Source organism: Pectinophora gossypiella, chromosome 2 (genome assembly GCF_024362695.1).
Source record: "Pectinophora gossypiella chromosome 2, ilPecGoss1.1, whole genome shotgun sequence".
Classification (NCBI taxonomy): Eukaryota; Metazoa; Arthropoda; class Insecta; order Lepidoptera; family Gelechiidae; genus Pectinophora; species Pectinophora gossypiella.
Window position 1 is genome coordinate 12,056,832 of NC_065405.1, and position 20,079 is coordinate 12,076,910.

At 39.4% G+C, this 20,079-nt stretch overlaps 1 protein-coding gene across 2 annotated transcripts in view; it reads right to left on the reverse strand.

Annotated features, from left to right (window-relative positions):
* Positions 1-9,567, reverse strand: part of LOC126372783 (insulin-like peptide receptor) — a 90,288-nt gene extending 80,721 nt beyond the window's left edge. For both annotated transcript variants that reach the window (XM_050018685.1, XM_050018674.1), the window contains exons 1-2: positions 9,363-9,567; positions 327-469 (exon numbers count right to left, since the gene is read on the reverse strand). In XM_050018685.1, the coding sequence (XP_049874642.1) occupies positions 327-426 (100 nt within the window). In that variant the 5' untranslated portion in view covers positions 427-469; positions 9,363-9,567. The remainder of the gene's footprint in view (positions 1-326; positions 470-9,362) is intronic.
* Positions 9,568-20,079: the final 10,512 nt, after the last annotated feature.

Consider the following 20,079-nt stretch of genomic DNA (forward strand, 5'->3'; position numbering starts at 1 on the left):
ATGAATGAATGAATGAAAGAAATATTTATTTCGGATATTTATCCATATTTTGTTAGTAACAGAATATTACCTAGCTATAACTTTTTCTACAAAGGAAGATGTCTTTACTTGTGTGATACCACATGTTCATTATACCTTCAAACCGGGTGGAATTTGGGTGCTTACCCTGCCCTAAAGTATTTGTATTCGTCAAACTCCAGGTCAACTCTGGGTAGACACCCTTTCATTCGCAACATTAGTTTTAATTTAACCACCTGGCAGGTCCTATTCTATCTATTTATACTTATTAAAGTAAAGTTCAATGTTTGTTATGGTGTTGTACTTACTTCCCGGCGCGAGCTCGGCGGCGACGGCTGCGCGCGCGCACGCGAGCATCAGCGCACACGCCACCGCCGGCACCGCCAGCCCGGCGCATGCGTACCGCATCACGCCGCGCCGCACCCGCTTACCGCTGACCGCATGACCCGAGCTGGAACAACACAACAACAATAGTTATAGCCACTATTGGATATAAATTGTATTAGGTAAAGTACTGCTACATTAACAGTATGAATAGTTCCATTAACTATCACAAGCATCCCCTCAATCAACCGGAAAAATACCATTACAGCCGGCATATCACTTATGTTGACGATCAAAATGTAGCTAAGATAAGCTGTGAGTGGGACTGAGTTTTTAAACTACTGCCTGGACACTCTTTAGACGTAAACGACTAGTAATATGGATTCGTCCAAAATGCGACGAGTAATCGTTGGATTGGATAAGATGACGTGAGGAATTCGAGCGTGGTCCGGCGGAGAGGGATAGAAAGGTATAGCTATCTATGGACGGAACACATTGGAAGAACGGGAGACTCTCTCCGGGAGAGGTCTTTGCCCGGTGTGCAGTACAATAGGCGTAATGTTATAGTAAATAAAAAGGTAAAAGTAAAATCTTTAGATTAAATTCGAAAGAAAAAGCAATTAAAGTGACATGTTACAGTGGAGACGCGAGAATGAAACACGATAAGCAAAAAACGATTCAACCTGTGCAAACTCTAAATATTTGTAGGTATGAATTTTAGTTAATAAAACTGCACCCGCATCAAATAATTTCAAAGCCAAGAAACTAGTTTCCAACAAGTGGGTGTACTTTCGCTAAAACTTGAATATTAGCAACATAGACTTACACTGCACCTACACGACTACTTACGTTTAGAAAACAATAATAATGAAAATCATCAGTTTTTTTTAATTATAGAAGTAAGCAGCAGAGTAAGTTTCCGAATCATCATCAATAGCCTACGCTCGTCCACTGCTGGACATAAGCCTCTCCTATAGCTGATCTCGGTCCTCGTCGTCGCTCACCTAGCCTAAGGGTGTCAGTTTCCAGAATAGAGATAATTCAAGTTAGCTTCCAGTTCAAAGCGTAATTTGTGAGAAACTAAATTAGTAAACAATTTCACAAGTCTAAACAATATGCTGAACTTTGTAATACAATAATACCTATTCAAAACATGTTTGTGTACCGGTACATCTGAGCCAGCAAAAGGCAGCATTTCTAAGCGCGTACAGTTTAATCGGATTGTTATCAAGGCTGTGTTAGATCAAGTCACGATTGACAACAACTTGATTTCTTCTTCTATTCCGCAGCAAAGAATGTACATTCATTTTATTAGGGACAAGTCACGTATCGGCTTCAATTGTACGGTAAGGATAAACGGATAAATTACAGAGTTATCTCATGTACGAGTATACGAGTAAGTGAAGGACGGATGATTAATCATAATCTGACGGCGTGTCACAGCCATTCTCCGCAGATTGAAAACCTCATTGTAATACAACAATAGCTGCTTCATTGATGAATATACATTTCATTGATGATGGAAGCGCCGGCGCAGACCACAAAGAGAAGGTTGTGGTAATTAGCGTGGGAGCCACCGCGGTTCCCACGAAAACACCGTAACAGGAAAATATCAATTAAGAAACACGTTCCCTGGCCAACTGAACCTAACCCAATCGCGGGGTGACCGCTCAGATTTGCACGGGAATGACCCTCACGATAAAGCGATTCTTATCTTACAACATGCTGTAATTTTGCTGAAAACAAAACGCATGAACTTAGAAGACATTGAAGGTTATAAAAGCCTTAATGATTATGCGGTATTTACTCAGTACGTAAATGACTATTTTTGTCAGTATCAAAGTGCACATAAGTAACTTTCCACGACCGATCGAACTCGTTTCATGCTCAGCCATAAAAGAATGTAAAGATTTCCTGAAACTCTCGGTTTTAAAAGTTTGAAAATAACATTATGATAAAGTTTGAGGAAAACCGCAAAACGTACTTGTTAAATATTTGCTTCAGTGCAAAGTTAGTGAACTGTGTTACCAGTATTTTATTGTTTCCTGTAAGATTACAAGTTACGCCGCTGCGCTGTTGTTATCAAACAAAACGTTGACATTGAATCCGTGTAAATGTTAATGTTAGCCCATAAGCCTGATTGACATAGGCTTCAATACACGCCTATTTTCTAACGCCTCATATATTTTAAGAACGTACGCTGAAATGTTGAATATTTGATGTGCCTATATAATTAGTGGCATGTTTTGAGGTGCTTACTTACCAGGAATGTAGTTAATGTACCGAAGCTGCGAGAAATTTGCAAATAACAATTTTACATTCATTCTTTCTTTAGTCTTTAGGTGGAATTTATTCAGTTCAGGAAGTTTAACGAACTCGTTAAATTAGTATTAGAGTAGTAATTGGTAAATTACCTTGTTGCCATATTTTTGTTGAGGTATCAGGTACATATTTCTAAGAATCGCAAGAAAGATAAAATTTATAGATTGTGTTCATTGTAAATTAAATGTCAGATCATTACAAGAGTCAATCTCAATGTTGCAAGCGAAAGAATGAACATTAATTTACATTTAGTCTCTCTGCATTAAGATTTTCTCGCCACCAATAGGTTATTGTAATATAGCAACCCCAATAGGCTGGTCACGAGCTATGCAAATCCAGCGCGGAATCGCTGCCGGCGCCGGCGCGCCTCGCCGTCACACAGGCAAGAACAACAGATTCACTCCGCCATTGTAAAATTTAATTTAATTACAGTATGTTTTCACTTTACATGAGCTAACTAGATTATCTTCATATCGTCTGGGGAATAGTTATCTTTATTGACGATGGCTAAGGAATCCTTGAGGAAAGAAAATGTGAATCCTAAATTGTGTGTTTATGAAGGGAGAAGCGCAGTGCATTATTAAGAGCAATAGACGTATAACATATACAATACCGAGACAAACTTCAAACAAACAATATGCAGACATAAAACTATGTGTAAATGAAAACTATACCTAGACGGGAACTAAATCCAAAAATACAACGGATAGGTACTAAGAGCTAATTGGCGCTGAATGTCTAATGTCACAATCACAAACGAAGCGAACTTTCAGTATCTGATTCGTAGTTTGAAACACAAATGTATGTTATGTTTGTCAATTAATTAGTCTGTCGCTTGCCGGCGTTGTAAACAGAATACGACGGTTACGATAAATAGTGTTCGTGCTGTATGACGCAGGTACCGTGACGGCGCCCGGTTGACGGTTGCGTCTACCTGACCGTCTCTCAACCGTAGCTATATCTACAATTAAAACGTAGCTACCAATGCTTTCAAGAATAAACAGAGAATTCCCTAGAGAAGCCACGGGGTTCCGTATTTCCTTGACTACGATGCTAAAGGAGCCCAATTTCTTTCGTGATTTGATGATAAAATAATATTATTAGTTAGAGAATAGTTATCCTTAACATAACATAACATAAACAGCCTATACACGTCTCACTGCTGGGCACAGGCCTCCCCTCAATCAACCGGAGGGGGTATGGAGCATACTCCACCACGCTGCTCCACTGCGGGTTGGTGGAGGTGTTTTTACGGCTAATAGCCGGGACCAACGGCTTAACGTGCCCTCCGAAGCACCCTAGTTATCCTTATCTAATAGATATTGACGTCTAAAGAATAACATAAATGAATATATATTATGACAAATGAAAGTTAGTGTCGGAAAACCGCAGTCAAACATGGTAGCTCTAACAGCTTTCAGAAACGAATACATTGAGGAAGAATGTTACCACAAAACGACTATGTTAGTTGAATGTAACCACATACGAAATACACTCGCATACTGACGAGGATTGCCGCCGAGGAACTTTGCTCTACCTTACCTACCAAGTTCAAAATAAACATCAAATTGTGGCAAGTTGTTTTCTCCTTGTTAACTGTTTGATATCAAGTGGAGCAGAAACTTTGAAGTTTTGGCAGAGTAATCGCACTTTACGTAACTGACTTGTAGGTAGGTAAAAGTAATTACTGGAATAAAAATAAATAAATAAATGAACGGTAGATTTATCTTCTACAAATAAGCGAATACATTTTATTGATTGGATTATAAAATACTAAATGCTTTTGAAAATAAATTGTCACGTTTTTAATCTAGATCAAAATGTATGACAATTGTTTAAAGTGTCACCGCTTGTTGTGCAATTAAACATGTAGTAAAACAGCTAATACATCACGAATAGACAGAGGTAATTGTCCTAATGTATTGAGAACAAAACGATACACGCGTCGGGTGCACACGTGGAGTCCGCGTGGAGTAGCGTCGCGTGGAAGCTAAAATTACCGCGAAAACGAGCGCAAGGGATTGTAGAGATGTGGCGTCGACGCAGGACCTGCGGGTAGTGCAGGTAGAGAGGGGACCCGTTTCCCGCGCTGCATTCTCCGAGTTGTTTACGCGGCGTGGCGGGCAGCGGGGTCGACGACCGCGTGCCGCACCACGCCGCCATATTTTGGTAATAAATAATAGAGCAGCGCAGCCTGCACGATCGATCAGCCCGCGGCCAGTGCGCCGCCGCACACTCGCCACCCAAAACATTGCACCCCTACCCCCGCATCGCGCTCCAAACGCAATACCCGGGAAACGCACTACGCCATTCTCCCCGCCAAATTGTAAGCGTGCCTGCAACCTACCTATAACGTACTTCGTGTTCAATTCAACTGTACATTAAACTTGCAACGTAGAGACACGTGGATCACTCAGTTAAATAATGTCGCTAGAGAAAAAAATACCTTTTTTGTATAAAATCACATTAGGTACATTGATTATTTTGGACATTAAAGATCGAGTTTTAGAAATAGGAATATAGATCAAAAACATAACGACAGAAACTGTTTACAGACATGAAAGAATCGGATTTCTGTTTTTTATTCCACTGTTTTTCTAGTATCAGAAATTTATTACGGCTGTGAACTTCAAAATTAACATAAATTATTCTGCCGCCCGCAACCAATACGTGAAGGTACATTTTAGAATTTATTAGTTGCCATTTGATTTTGGAGGCTTTCATTCTAAATTCGAATGAATGAAAGAGAAGATCGGTTAATATAATCAATTAATCACAGAGGTAATTCAAGGCCAAGTTATAAAATTAACGTATTTTTGAAATATTGTTTTGATAAGGTTTCAAAGCGTGTGAGCGAGCGAGTGTTGCGTGTGTGTTGTATTATCGATAACAGTGGAATGTTTAATGTCCATTACTACTCACTCCGAATGTCCTTTACGAATAGCACACGTGCATAGAATGTCTACATAGTACGGCTACATTGTTTCGCTCGTGTATTATCTAATCTAATCAGAACCATATTATTACCAATTCTGATAGGTTTATCGTTCAAAACAGCGTTGAAAGAGCACAGCGTAAACAAATACAAGGTGACCACATACCTGCCCGAAATGTGATTCCTAGTGCAAACCTCCTTGGGTTTGAGGAATTGGATACTTACACGTGTCCGAATTTTAATTACTCAAGCGAGATACGGTAAGCGGAAATTCTAAATATTGATCTAATCGCCACAAATCTTTTCAGAGAAGTAGAAACTTCAACAAAAAAGAAATATTACGACCTTGCACGTCGCTTAATTAGAACGAATTCGCCATAGTACGTTGGTATTATAGAAATTCACTATTTTATATGTATACGCTCGTGTAAGCAAGTAAGTGCAATTTCTAGGACCATGCAGAAATCTACATTTAATAAGTAAGTAAAGCACTTGGGTTACGTAGGTATGTCCAGCAGTGGTGGGACAGTAAATAGGTTGTTTATGTATGATAGGTAAATAGGTTGTTTACGGCGATTTAATTTAATTAAGACTATAGGTACTTCAGAAACTCGTATGAAGTATGAGTAAAACAACAGTAGATGTCGGCATACGTTTTACATTGAAATAGACACGACGGTTTTCAACAGTCGACCGAATCACGCTCCTGACCGTATGCAAATGCAAACGACAAATAATTTCGACTAACTGTGCGCGACGGCCGACGCGTCACCGTGCCAGCCCCATTACTTTACAAACAAACAACTTTCAAAATAACAATACGCAGGATAAAAAATGTTTCATGTAGGTATTTCAGTACCGCTATGTAGGTAGGTAGGGTCAATGTGCTAGTTCGCCGACCACGTCCAGTTCTCGACCATTTGTCATACCGCTCTTACAAATCGTCGTAAAATAGGAATACTTACAACATTAAGACCAAACAAAAACTTGATTCGAAAAGGTAAATAACTTATCAAAACACATGCAGGCTACAAAGACCAATGCATGCATTGCCTCGTAAAAAAATACAGAAATCACCTACTCAAATAAAGTAATACTTGTAAGAAAAATTGTGTTAGGTAGGTATGTAGCCACTTTCACAGTGTTTTTTTCTTAATTTTAGGTTGGTTTGCTGTTTGTAGACCTTGTATAAAGTCTAAAAATATGGATTTCTTTAAATGTCACTTTAATATATATAAAATTAAGTGGTCGAAAACTGAATCAGCATTTACTTAAAACTGAATTAACATTCAGTTTTCTACAGACGCAAATCTATTATATTTAATTAATCAATATGAACCTTCGCGTCTACTATTTTTTGATTCAATAACGAGATTCGGAGGTCAAAAATTATACGTGGTCGGACAATGAACATGCATTGAAGAACATATCAGTTTGCGACTTTTATTTGGTTTAATAGCCAAAATTACATGAATTTAAAAATATTTGAATATAATATTATTTTTGTGCTATAAATCGCTGTTTTCATTTTGTTTTGTTTTCATAATATTGCACGGTAAATAAAAAAGAAATGGTATTGATTGCCGTTATGCACGTATTATTTGAATATTTTTATTTGTGTTTATAGTACTAAGGAGTACCAGATACAGTGTAGGTAGCCGAAATAACACACTCTGGAGGGACGCTGGCAATAATATCCATTGGGTTGGGTGAGAATTTATCAATATCCACACGATGGATGTATTCCTCAAGAAGTCAGATATCCAGTTGCGTAGTGAAACAGGAATTATTTAGCTGGAAGATTGCCGATAAAGCTACCATGCCAGGCCCGTAAAAGGCCTTTGAAATAACGAGTGACACACCAAAGTATGAGTCCCGATGGTCTCACTTGATTAATGTCTTGATACTAGAAAATCGCCAAACAATCTGCCGCCACGGATACCAAACTGACGGTAACTGAAAGAACCTTAGACTCTAGATACAAAAGGAGACGGTTGTTTATTACACGCTTCATTGTCTTGCAAAGGATGGAGATGATGGCTATTGGACGGTAACTGACAGTTAATAGCATGACCCATACCTTTCTTACAAATCCCCCAATTGAAATCCTTACTCAGTCAGTCAGTGGTCAAGAACAAACTTTAAGGTGGTCGAAAACTGATTTTGCGGTCGAGAACTAGCAAAACAGACATTCTGAGATTTTTTGTTGATTTTATAATAAATTTTCCCAAAATAGGTAAATGAGGAGTAGATTGTATTTACTACTTTGTGCAAATTCACGTATTTTTAATTGTCCCAAACTTGACAACTCCACTAAGTGGTCGAGAACTAGCACAATGACCCTACCTACCTACCTACTGCATTTGATGTTCAACATCAACATAAGAAAATTACTTGAGTGTCATTTTGTCAAGTTCTCTGGGCACTTGACATAAGGTAGGTAGGTTGCGTAATTAGGCACTCAGGTTTATAGGGGTAACTCAATGAGTAGAGAGAGATAACACGACGACGCCCGGTTATTGGCGATAGGAAAAAAATAAGGTCGTAGGTACACGAAATAATCATAAATAATGACAAAAATATGATTGGTTTTTATAGCTCTGTTGATAAAGTGTCTGGTTGTTGGGAAAATACTATTCTTGAAATATTTGTTTAAAATTTGTTGAATGTTTTGTAGAAAATCGGGAATAGGTTACCTACATAGCAGGAGGGTAAGTAGCTATGTGGGCGAGCCATGTGTATGATTCAGTGCTATGAAAAATAGAAAATGCACTACCCATAGAATAAAGAATAATGGGTACCTACCTACCTATTACCTATGTCATTACTAGTTGTTCTTCGTTTCCTTACTCCAAAGATTTACAATGCATTAACAAAACAGATTAAGTGCCTACCTACCTATACCGAAAGATACCTGAAATACCGACTAGAGGAACTGCATTGCACATCAGAATGCAGCAGTGAATAACTAATAATTTACTTGAAAGGACCGCAGGACTGAATGCAAATTTCCGCATTCCCATTTTCCACAACGTGGGAGGTTAGATCTACTGGCGAAGGCTAGGGAAATAAATATGTCTAGAAAGTCCAGTAATTTGCATAAATATTCTGAATAATCTCAACATTACCTCACCTGTTTGCAAGTTTCAATCTGTGACTATTCTGTGCAGGTTATTATTGTTTGCAGAAGATTTAAAACACAACAAATAAGAAAACTTAATTCCTATCCCAGTTTCCACATTAAGACACTCGGAACAAGGCCGTTGCTTCTGCCTCCAGAGATTCATTCACAAAATAGAAATCAATTAGATTTTAAGACCTAAACCACAAAAACACGAAAATAAACATGGGCGTTTGACGTCACGCTATGGTCGCGTCATTAATTCTGACCGTGTTAAAGATAAAGAGCAAGGAGATGGCAATCATTTTGTTTATGGCAATCATTTTGGTGAATGATTGAAAAGAAACAACGAGCTAAACATGTGAAAATGCTACGTAGAAAGAAAGGCAGAGTATGGTACGGATGGGCCCCGGGCGGGCGGCGGGCGCAGGCCGCGCTCATGCCCGCCGCTCGCGACGCCGCGAGAAGGGCACAGAGTTGTTTACCAGCATACCACGTGGTGAACGGCCGCGGCGCCCGATTGATACTCCGTCACGTGGCTCTGTTGTCGCAAACATGCCTTCACACCTGCACAGCATACGGCCAATTCCTCGCGGCCAGATTGGCGCAACTGTAATCAGATCGAAAACTATGAAACGCTACCTGAACTCGACGCCTGCCGTGGCTGTCTGCTTCGCGCCTATCACTATTATAGTACGCAAATATATCCAGTTACACAATATTTCACACACCGTCGCCGACACTGATCACTGGTTGGTATATTTTGGTAATAACAACAATAACACTGTATTGTAAACACAGCACACGATAGAGAGCGGACAACATGTAGACAAGTTATCTCGACTGGCGCGCGCGAACGACTGCTGCGGAGCGCGGGCGCGGCGGGAGGCGCGAGGGCGCGCGGGGCCGTGCCGTCGACCCAGTCGTGGAATGCGGCTCGCCCGTTCTCGCGTGCTTATTTTTTTGGTCGGTCCGGTAGGGCGCGCTCTCGGCTCCGAATGGCGCGCTTCGCTGAGATGCTCTCACTGATCCGAAGCAGCCAACCCGCAGGCACCCTTTTTACCTGCAAAGCAGACCACGTGCTCTAGGCGACACGACGCCGGCTTCGGGCTGTTACAACAACACGTGGTCACATATGGATATATACAACACTCTTTCTTGGCCCTTTAAACCTATTTATGGGGAGTTTTTACATGAGACTGATCGTAGTGATTACCTACTTATATTCTCTTTGAGAGACAGTACAGGTACAGGTACTATGCGGTCATGACAACACTATCAGAACTTCACAGGTCTAGTCTTCTTCTTCTATCGCACAGAAAGAAATACATAACATTGCATAGCAAGACGCCTGTATCCCCGAAGGGGTAGGCAGATGTGCATGGTATCTACACCCACTCCTCACTAGCTAAGTACAAGTCAAGTTGTTGTTGTTGGTATTTATTTAGGTACCAAAATATCAAAGACAGATAAGCCAAGATTTCTAAGTTACATGATTGATGGTCATATCCCAATCCATAAGAGAAACCATCACAATCTTGAGAGAACGCAGATTCCCCGAACCCCGAAAAATGTAAGATGGAAAAACTCGCGTCATTCTCATACCATACCACAAACTATCTTCTAAACCAACCCACACAATACTTGTTAACCTTTTGTAGATAGTGACCTTTACAATGTTCTTATATAAGAAAAGGCTGGTTGTTAAATTGATAGGGTATCGATGACATTCGGTAGACCCTAATCGTGGACTTTGAAGACGCCTCTCCGAACTCCCCAACCACAAACATCAACAGACATTTAGGTATCCGTAAGCTTTTAAAATAGGTACACTTATTTTTATTAAAAAAAAACTAACGTGTTTTACTAGTCCTCAACACTTGAGACTTCATTGTACCTATTTATAGTACGATACACAAACCTAAGCGTTATTTTCACATTTTTGAGCAACTTGAAAATGGTACTCGGTGAGTGCCCACAGCGATGCAACGCTAAAACTGCTATTCGGTTTTCTTTCACAGACCACTCCATCGTGAAAAATCGTGGCAAATGACGATTTTTAGTTTTAAAAAATGGAATGCAATAAAATTATTTTACAATCAATCATGTTCGAAATGTAAAAATAATGTGCCAGTGACAGAACTTACATGCTGCATGTTTGCAATGCTTCATGTAGATACTGATGTCCCGCTTTACCAGGATTGCCTGCCAGATTAGGGGTTATTTTTCCGCAATTTTGGGGAATAAATAACTTGTTGAGGAACGTTTTGGGGAAACAAGAACGATTGGAAAAACATTGAGGATTTTTCTCCATTTGATCCATTGTTTCAGCCAATCCAGCGCTTGAACTCACTTTTGACGGACATTGAAATTGAAATCGACGGCACACTTGACGTTTTCGGCCGTTTAGCCGGGGATATACAGGGTGTTAGTGACATCGTAACGAATACTAAGGCGGATGATTTAGACGATGAGTTAATATCAAGTGGAATTTTCCGTCGCAAAATTCATGGTTTTTAGTGTTTTTTTAAACTATTTTCAATTCTATACTTTTACGTTGGAAATTTTCATACCATATCCTACCCGATACGACACATACAGGGTGTCCTAACACCCTGTTAGATAAATATTATTTTTATTTATAGTACGGGGTGTATGGTGTAAACATAGACAGATTTTTATGCGTGTAGTATTAACGTAAAGTAAAAAAAAACCTGCCGCAATGGAGCAGCGTCCACTGCTCAGCGTCAGTTCCACCCATCCACCCATGTCTGTTGATTGAGGGGAGGTTTGTGCTCAGCAATGGGACGTAATACAGGCTGTTTATGTTAGTATTAACGTGACGTGAGGATTAAAGGTACTTCACAGAGGAGGTTTGGAGAAATTATATGTTATAGTATCGTTTTTGGGATATTTTTGTATGAAATAGGGGAATCCTAAAATAAACATCAAATATACACGCTTTGCAATAAATTCATGTATAATTACAGTGCCAATCCCGCGTGCGTGAGCAAATCTGCATGGCGAAAAGCGCCCTTAATAGGCAAGATTTTCACACATATTAACAAAGTACCTACAAAAGACGCAAACAGCAAACAGTACTTAATACATTTTCACACTACACGGTTCATATTTGTAATTAGGCATCGCAGCAAGCTTTATATTCTCATGCAAAGTGTAACGTAAATTCCAAGTGCGCTTGCACCGCTCGAATACTGGTAATCTTAGGCTGGTATTACACGGGCTGCCCTGCCGGCGCCGCCGCCGCCGCCGCAACCGCGGGGTTGTACGTCATGAATTCTTCACCGTTTCACGCGGTCGGTTGCAGTTAGAGTGCGACTTTTAAAATTTTTAATTTGTTATCATCAGTGTTGGGCTAATGTCCAACTAGTCAAAAGGCCATTCGATATGGCCTTTTTAACCCGCCAGTTCCCTTTTACTAAACGTCAAAACACAAAATTCCTATGGATTTGTTTCGGGGCTTCCTGACACAGGTCTTTAAATGAGGCTTACTAGGAAGTCCCAATAACGAGGTTATATATTGATGTACTATTTAAAGCAAATAAACTATTTTGATTTTTGATTTTGATTTTTGATTTGTATGAAAAAGCGCTGTTTAAGCAAAAGTAATAAAATGTTGGACTTATGATAACGTTTTTCTTGATTAAAATTCATAAATAAGTTAAATAGAAAATGTTTTTCGTCCGTTTTAGATCTGCCTTTATTCAGGAGGTAATCAGAATTTCATTTAAGTAATTTATGTTTGACTTTATTTAATAATAATAATAATACATGTAGAAGATGCAATAGTTCACCAGAAACCATCCAACATATTACTGGAGCGTGCAGAGCAATAGTCCAAACTGATTACAAACATAGACATGATCAGGTAGCTAATATTATACACCAAAAACTTGCCATTAAATATAAACTTATTACTCCACCAGCCACAGCCTATTACAAATATAATCCGGAAAGTGTCTTAGAAAATGGAACCCACAAAATGTATTTCGACAGGGCAATACTCACTGATAAAACCATACATTTTAATAGACCAGACATTACTGTAGTGGACAAAATAAACAAAACTGCATTTCTAATTGATATAGCAATCCCTAACACCCATAATATACAAAGTACAATATCTGAGAAACTATCTAAATACACAGAGTTAAAAGAGGAAATAACCAGAATCTGGAAATTAAATAATGTCACAATAGTACCTGTTGTTATGTCCACTACAGGTGTTATACCACACCATATACATACCTCTTTAAGCACGCTATCCTTGCCACCACTCTCTTATGCCTTAATGCAAAAAGCCGTTATATTAAATACCTGCAGAATAGTTAGAAAATTTTTACAAACCGACATTCAACCTCCAAATTTACAGATTCAGCCAATTTTACCGATTCCTACTCCAACAGACGTCGACCAAACTTTGACTGCACCAGACACTGAAACTGAAATACACTTGGCCTAGGCCCGTGTATTTCATTAGTACACCAATATTTCTTAAAAATATTGAGAATCTCAAAGATAGATAAAAATAATAATAATAATAATAGTTTATTGTCAACAGTTACAGTAATAATGTTTAGTACATTAAGCTTATTTTTTTTTTTTTAACTGGAACATGGTACAAAGCATGGTCCACTGACTTCCAAACTAAGTGGAAAACTTGTGACTTGGAAGGCAGGGTTCCGTCGTACATATTTGTGGAAACAGTAATATTATAATCTAACTGTAACAATTACAAAAATCATAAAAAAGTAAGGTTATATTTAAACAAACAAAGTGTGTGCGTGTATATGTGTGCGCACGTGTGTGTGTGTGTGTGTGTGTGTGTGTCTATGTATGTATGTGTGTGTGTGTGTGTGTGTGTGTGTGTGTGTGTGTGTGTGTGTGTGTGTGTGTGCGTGTGTGTGTGTGTGTGTGTGTGTGTGTGTGTGTGTGTGTATGTGTGTGTGTGTGTGTGTGTGTGTGTGTGTGTGTGTGTGTGCATGTGTGTGTGTGTGTGTGTGTGTGTGCGTGTGTGTGCATGTGTGTATGTGTGTGTGTGTGTTATTGAGTGTGTGCGTGTGTGTTACTAATTGCTATTAAACAGTTCCTCCGTTGCATCAATATCCAACCCAAATAGCCAAGTTTTAATTTTGCTATTTATTTATCCTAGGATATACCAAATTGTGGTTAGGTGTAATTTATATACTTACTCTTTAATCTGAAACAAAAATGGGATAAACGACTACAGAAGAAAAAAGACCACGGCCACGAGGATTGATATCACGGCCGCTCTACGTGCATAATGTGCATTATATCGACTCCATATTATCATGGTTGCAGCCGGTTGAAGTCGCGGTTGCATAGCACATCAGTAAAATATACAGACCTATCTACGGCGCGGCGGCGCGGCGGCAGCGCAGTCCGTCTAGTGACAGCCTAAGAACATTACACCGGCGGCATTCTAGATACGTCAGCATACAAAAGCGACCTAGACACGTGTATCCCAATCGTGACCGAAAAGCTTTAAAAAACACCTTTTATCCACCATTCACAACAACAATGTGCTAACTCGTGATCGCATTGCATCACGATTGTTGTAAGCAAATTGTTTAAGCAAATCGTCGGTATTGTACCGGTTAGTACCAGCATTTGTTTATGTATTGTAAACTTAAATACTAGTTCGACGTAATAATATTAATAATACTCAGTTTTTATTAGAGCTTTCCCAGGCATTATAAGAGCGATGTCGGAGGATGAGCGGCGGCTCATTTGGGACGTGTCAGAGGAGCATCACCGCTTCGAAAGACTAAGTAGTCAAATAAAACTTGACATGTCCGCAATGACCGTGGCAGAGTTAACATTAATCTTTTGTTAACAAGATTAACCATACCGAATGCCCGACTTGGAACAAAAACAAACTCTCGCCTCTACATATTAAGGACTAGCTTTCTGCCCGTGACTCTGTCCGCGTGGGCTTCGGTTATACAGCTCAGATCACTTGAATTATGTAGCTTTCTACTGGTAAAACATGTTTCAAAAGCGGTTCAATAGTTCCAGAGATTAAGTACTTCCTACAAACAAACTTAAAAACTTTGCCTCTTTATTTATTGGTGTAGATTCACCGGTGACAATAGTAATTACTTCTAGATCTGTGTCTGTCGAGACACAGCCATAAAATACAAAAAAACAATATTTTAATTGAGGAAACTAATTTGTAAAAGCTATTATTATTATTACAATAGGACATAAATCTGGTTACTCAGATAAGCTGCCATTATGCATTGCATTGTAAACGACACTTCAGATTATGAAGGTGATGTCAGCAGAGTGCATTGAACGAGTTATCACATCGTTGCTAATCGCGATTGCACCCCAAGAATGATGGATGAGCTTCGCAATTGGAACAGTTTTGTATACATTTGAGACAACTTCAAGTTTCTTGTATAGATTTACCTATTCATGTTTCTTGTTCATCCTTTCCTTGTTAATCCTTTTATCCCCTGGTGGGATGTAAGCCTAGGCTTGAATAATAGATGTCCACTCCTCGCGATCTTTTGCAGCCTTCCATGATATGCCGAGAGTTTTTAATTCTCGGTCAACCGAGGGTCGCCAGGTCTCTTTGGGACGCCCCCAATTCATCCATTTTGGATCATAGATAATAGATATCATTTGGTTTTCAGGATTTGTACCTGGTTTATGAGGCTGTTACATGGGATTGATCACATTGCCGGCGAGGGATGCATGTATAAGTATGCTATACACCTCTGACTACCCCTTCAGGGATACAGGCGTGATGCTAAGTTATTAATTGGCAGAAATTTTGTTCTCACTTAGAGTCCCAGCTACGAAGTAAAGTGAATACTCATAAACTGCCTACGCATCCCACTACTGGGGTGTTAAAATGGCCACATCCAAGCAATTCTAAGAAAGCAATATTGCTGTTTGACATTTGTTTGCATCGCGCACTTACTTTTATATGCGCAACCCCCCAGGTCACACTCCGCTCAGTTACCTAATCGGAGGAGTTTTATTCCCTGTTCTATGTCGGAGGGTAGATATATGGAGGATACTACACCTCAAGAAGTCAGATGGATTTCGTTAGCCATACCTACTTATAATAACAGATTTAGTCAATCTTTTCATAAAAGATAAAATCTTTGACCACATATCGGACGCACTCTGTTATTGTTATTTCTTTACTCCCGCCAGTACAGCAGCAAGATGAATCGCCTCCTAATCTCCTTGGTCCGATCTTATGATATGCTCTTTTCGAATTTCAACTTTGCCAATTCGAATCTACGCCGCTGTCGCCGCCATATTGAGAAATGGCGCCCAAAACAATATCATACTTGTTTTGTCAATATTATATTCAATAATTTTTAATTAAGTATATTGAGTGTTATTATATTTTATTCATGTTTTTTCTTTTTTGTATATTTTTTTTATTATATTCTTTTTATTTATATACGTAATTCACCGTGAAGAGAATATAAAAGTTGTAGATATGACTACATTTTATACAACGGCCTCAAAACAGCATATTACCATAGTATTATTCCTCTATTGATATTACTTAACTATTTTACACATTCTGTGAAAATTACAACTCAACACTATTACAGATCAAAAGTTCAGTCCTCAAAAGTTTGTCATACAAACGGCTATACACACACCATTATACATACATATATATCTACCTGTTGTTCAAAACAGATTATGTGTAAAATGTAGTCATCTACAATTATTCCATGAACAAATCTAAAAAAACACAAATTTTCAAAACTTCCAGAAAACTTTCAACTAACTTTATTTTTGGTACCTGTACTATCGAAGTACACTTCATTTTATGTGTCGTTTATCTTTGAGTGGGCGCCACAGTTATCAAGTGCGCCATTGAAAAACAACGTTTACGCAAGCAGCATTTATCAATGAAAGCATTTTTTTCTTATCGTACGGTGTTCGTAGTTCGTACGTGGTGGCACTGGTTTCCCCCTGCCAACTGTCACTAATTTACTACGAACTTCACTATTTGAATGCCAGAACGGAATCGGAGAACAAAAAGTTACCATTATAATTTTACATAGTCAATCAATACACGGGTTTGACCCCGGGTCAGCCTTTAAACCACTTCTTCTTATCGTGTGGGTTGTGAGGTGGAGCCGCCAAATACATTAGTAAATAGTAACCGGGACCAACGGCTTAACGTGCCTTCCGAAGCACGGATCATCTTACTTTCGGACAATCAGGTATATGTCCCCACCGGGACTTGAACTCGCGGCCTCCGCGTCGTAGTCCAACGCTCAACCACTGGACCGCAGAGGCCTCTAAACCACTGAATTCGACTTTACGAATTAGAATTCATGTCTGGATTGCCTATAGATAATCGATATCTGGTTTGCAGGAATTGTGGCCGTTTAATGGTAATGTTCGCCCCATAATACTTAGGGAGCAAGCTATGTACCTGGCGTGGAGTATACTTTACACCATACGCCTCTGCCACCCCTTCGGGGATATATGTTAAAATAAAATCCTACATTGCAGCATAATATCATGAAGGACTGACTACCAGCTCAAAAAGGACTGTTTCAATAAATAGCTAAGAGGCAAAGGTCTTCCACCAGGACAGTGGGTTAACTTAGAATCCACTCGTTTGGCGTCTTTCGGAATAGCGGCAATATTCAAACTACCTTCTAACTTAGATTGCTAAGTTAAATTGGCCGGCAATTTTTCGTATCCGAGGCGAGCTTTTTGTGATCTATGTATGACAATCACTACTTACTTGGCGGGAGAAATGGGGAGCGCTGAGGGTTCTCTTGAACTCTCATCCTATACGAGCGCTAGAGTGGGCACGACTCGAAGCACTAACATTAATGTAAGTACCAAAAAGCACAGAATAAAGAATAATACTAGGTAAGTACGTATAAAACGGTAATTCTCCCCGCACAGGGATATGCCGTTCCCGGGAAAGTTCCCGTTGTAAGAACTCTTTAATAGTAATGACACTGGCTGCTTATCTTTTTCAAATTGTTTTTTCTTGTACTGTGGTCTCATCTGCCTAAAGGTTAGGTAATAAATCTTTTAGGAACGGCACATCACTGCGCATCCCCTGGTTGCGGCTTCCGAATACATCCCGCTTAGGGACGGTACTGAAAAGTATCGGCGTCCGAAGGACCCGATTACTCTAGCCATAGAGGCAGCCAATCAGCTCGCGACACCAAACACTTCAGGACCCCGATACCGACCCCGCCGGCGTGGTCGACGAATTCCCTCAATCAGCCCAGGTTATCGCTATCGACCCACTAAAGGTCGATTAATTCTTTCAATTATTTTCCCTCTCACACGACGCCCTGAGCCGAGGTTAGGGTGAGCTGAAGCTCTCCCGCTGCGGTGCGTTTTGATTCGCACCCACTGCATTCTATGTTCATTACGTTTAAGTACATTCTAAAGTGAGAACAACCGTATACAATTAATACCAATCCTGTACTTATCTGCATCAGCGCCATAGTTGTGATTCACCTTCTTTACTACTCTCCGGAAGCAATGAATCAGATAGTCGTACCTATGATGTAAAAGGCAGGCTGCAAATACTTACAACAAACTTACTTTACATAGAGAGATAGGTATATTATGTAGAGGAAGTATCTCGCAAGTTGTGATTTAATAGAAATTTCCTGTATGGAGCATCGAGTTTGAAATGAACGTAGTGGTACCTATGCATAGTAAGCCAATGATCAAACTTAATTTAAACTTTATACTTACATAAAACCGGGGCCGTGGTAAAGTGCGGTAGTCCAGTTGAAAAAAAAAACGGTTCAAAAAAACGCTAGAAAATTATCTTTCTCACTATGAGGTCGTAGGTTCGAATCGAGCACGGGCTTTTCGTATTTACTTGGATCATAATTATAGCATTATCACGTGCTCAGCGCTGAAGGAAAACATCGTAAGGAAACACACATTCCCGAGATATGCATTTCGAAGATATGTGACCTCGCCTGGTATTGGGCTGGTTTGCTGCCGTTTCTATAAAAGACCGGACCTGTCAAATTTTCAGATTGGTGAGCGGACCCCATGAAAACGGGATAACGCTAGAGGAAGATGATAATGACATGCCCTTTTCGCCTCCTGTCAGCAACCTTTGAATCTTGCATCTTGCGCCGCGTGCCCTGATACCTGTATGCGAGAGGAGCTGATGAATGCCACCGAAAATGCTGTCCGCGTGGCAAAATACTGGGCTGAAAAAATCTGAATGCCATCGAAACGACAAGAAGAAGAAGCAACCTAAGGGATATGAAGCATACATATGGTGCTCTACGGTGGATTGGTAAAATCTAGACCCAAGACTATTTAGGTAAAATTCCAAATTTGACTCGAACTATAGGCCTAACATGCGCAACGTGATAAAAATTTGTCACGGATATTTTACCGATTCTGACGATATAATTGTCGTTTTGTTGATTGATGCTAATATGTGAACCCAAATAAGTCATGTCGTTCTGTCAAAATACGAACAAAATCACGTGGCACGCATGTTAGGGAAAAGAAAGAAAATTAAAGCACATAATAACGGGTTCGGGTTCGGGTTCTCCGGGTTCTCGGGTTAACGGGTTCGGGTTGTGCTTTAATTATGATAATAACCGCGTAAACTTAAAACAATGTAGAAACAAACTTATCGATTTCGACAAAATTTATTGACTCGATCGATAATTTTATCACGTTGCATACGTTAACACGGCTGGTAATCGAATGGTGCTTTGGCTTATTGTAGATCTACTAGCGACTTCGTCATAGAAGAAAAACGTACAGTATTATAAGCAGCCGGCGAATACAAGCAATTATAAATATGGTAAGCATTTACATGGAGAGGGTATTTAATATTTATGTGGAGGACGGCTTTGCGATTTATGACTTAATAATTAGTGACTGTATGGTGCTTTTTGCGCATGCGCATTATAGTATACCTAATGATCAAGGTTTTTGTATTTTAATTATGTAAGTAAAGTTTTATTATTGCTGAAATTATAAATAGCCACTTTTAATTATGTGTAGACCGGTATTTCTTTTATTTTAAAAGACAAGAATACATAAGCTCTAGACTATATTCCATTTGGGGTAGTCAGAGAGTAGGTACATCTAGAAATTAAAACTAAGCACCCACGCCTCACCGAAAACACACTAAAATGTTTGTTTAATTTTTAATAACTAGTTACTTTATACCACAATCACCACATCGCATCGTCTTTGACCACAATCTCACATGATACTCGTAGTACTTGATAATGTGGCTTGAGGAAGAACACGCTTACCCAGCAAATGCCTATTCACTCTTTCCTTTAAGATTATAACCTAAGTAAGTAGT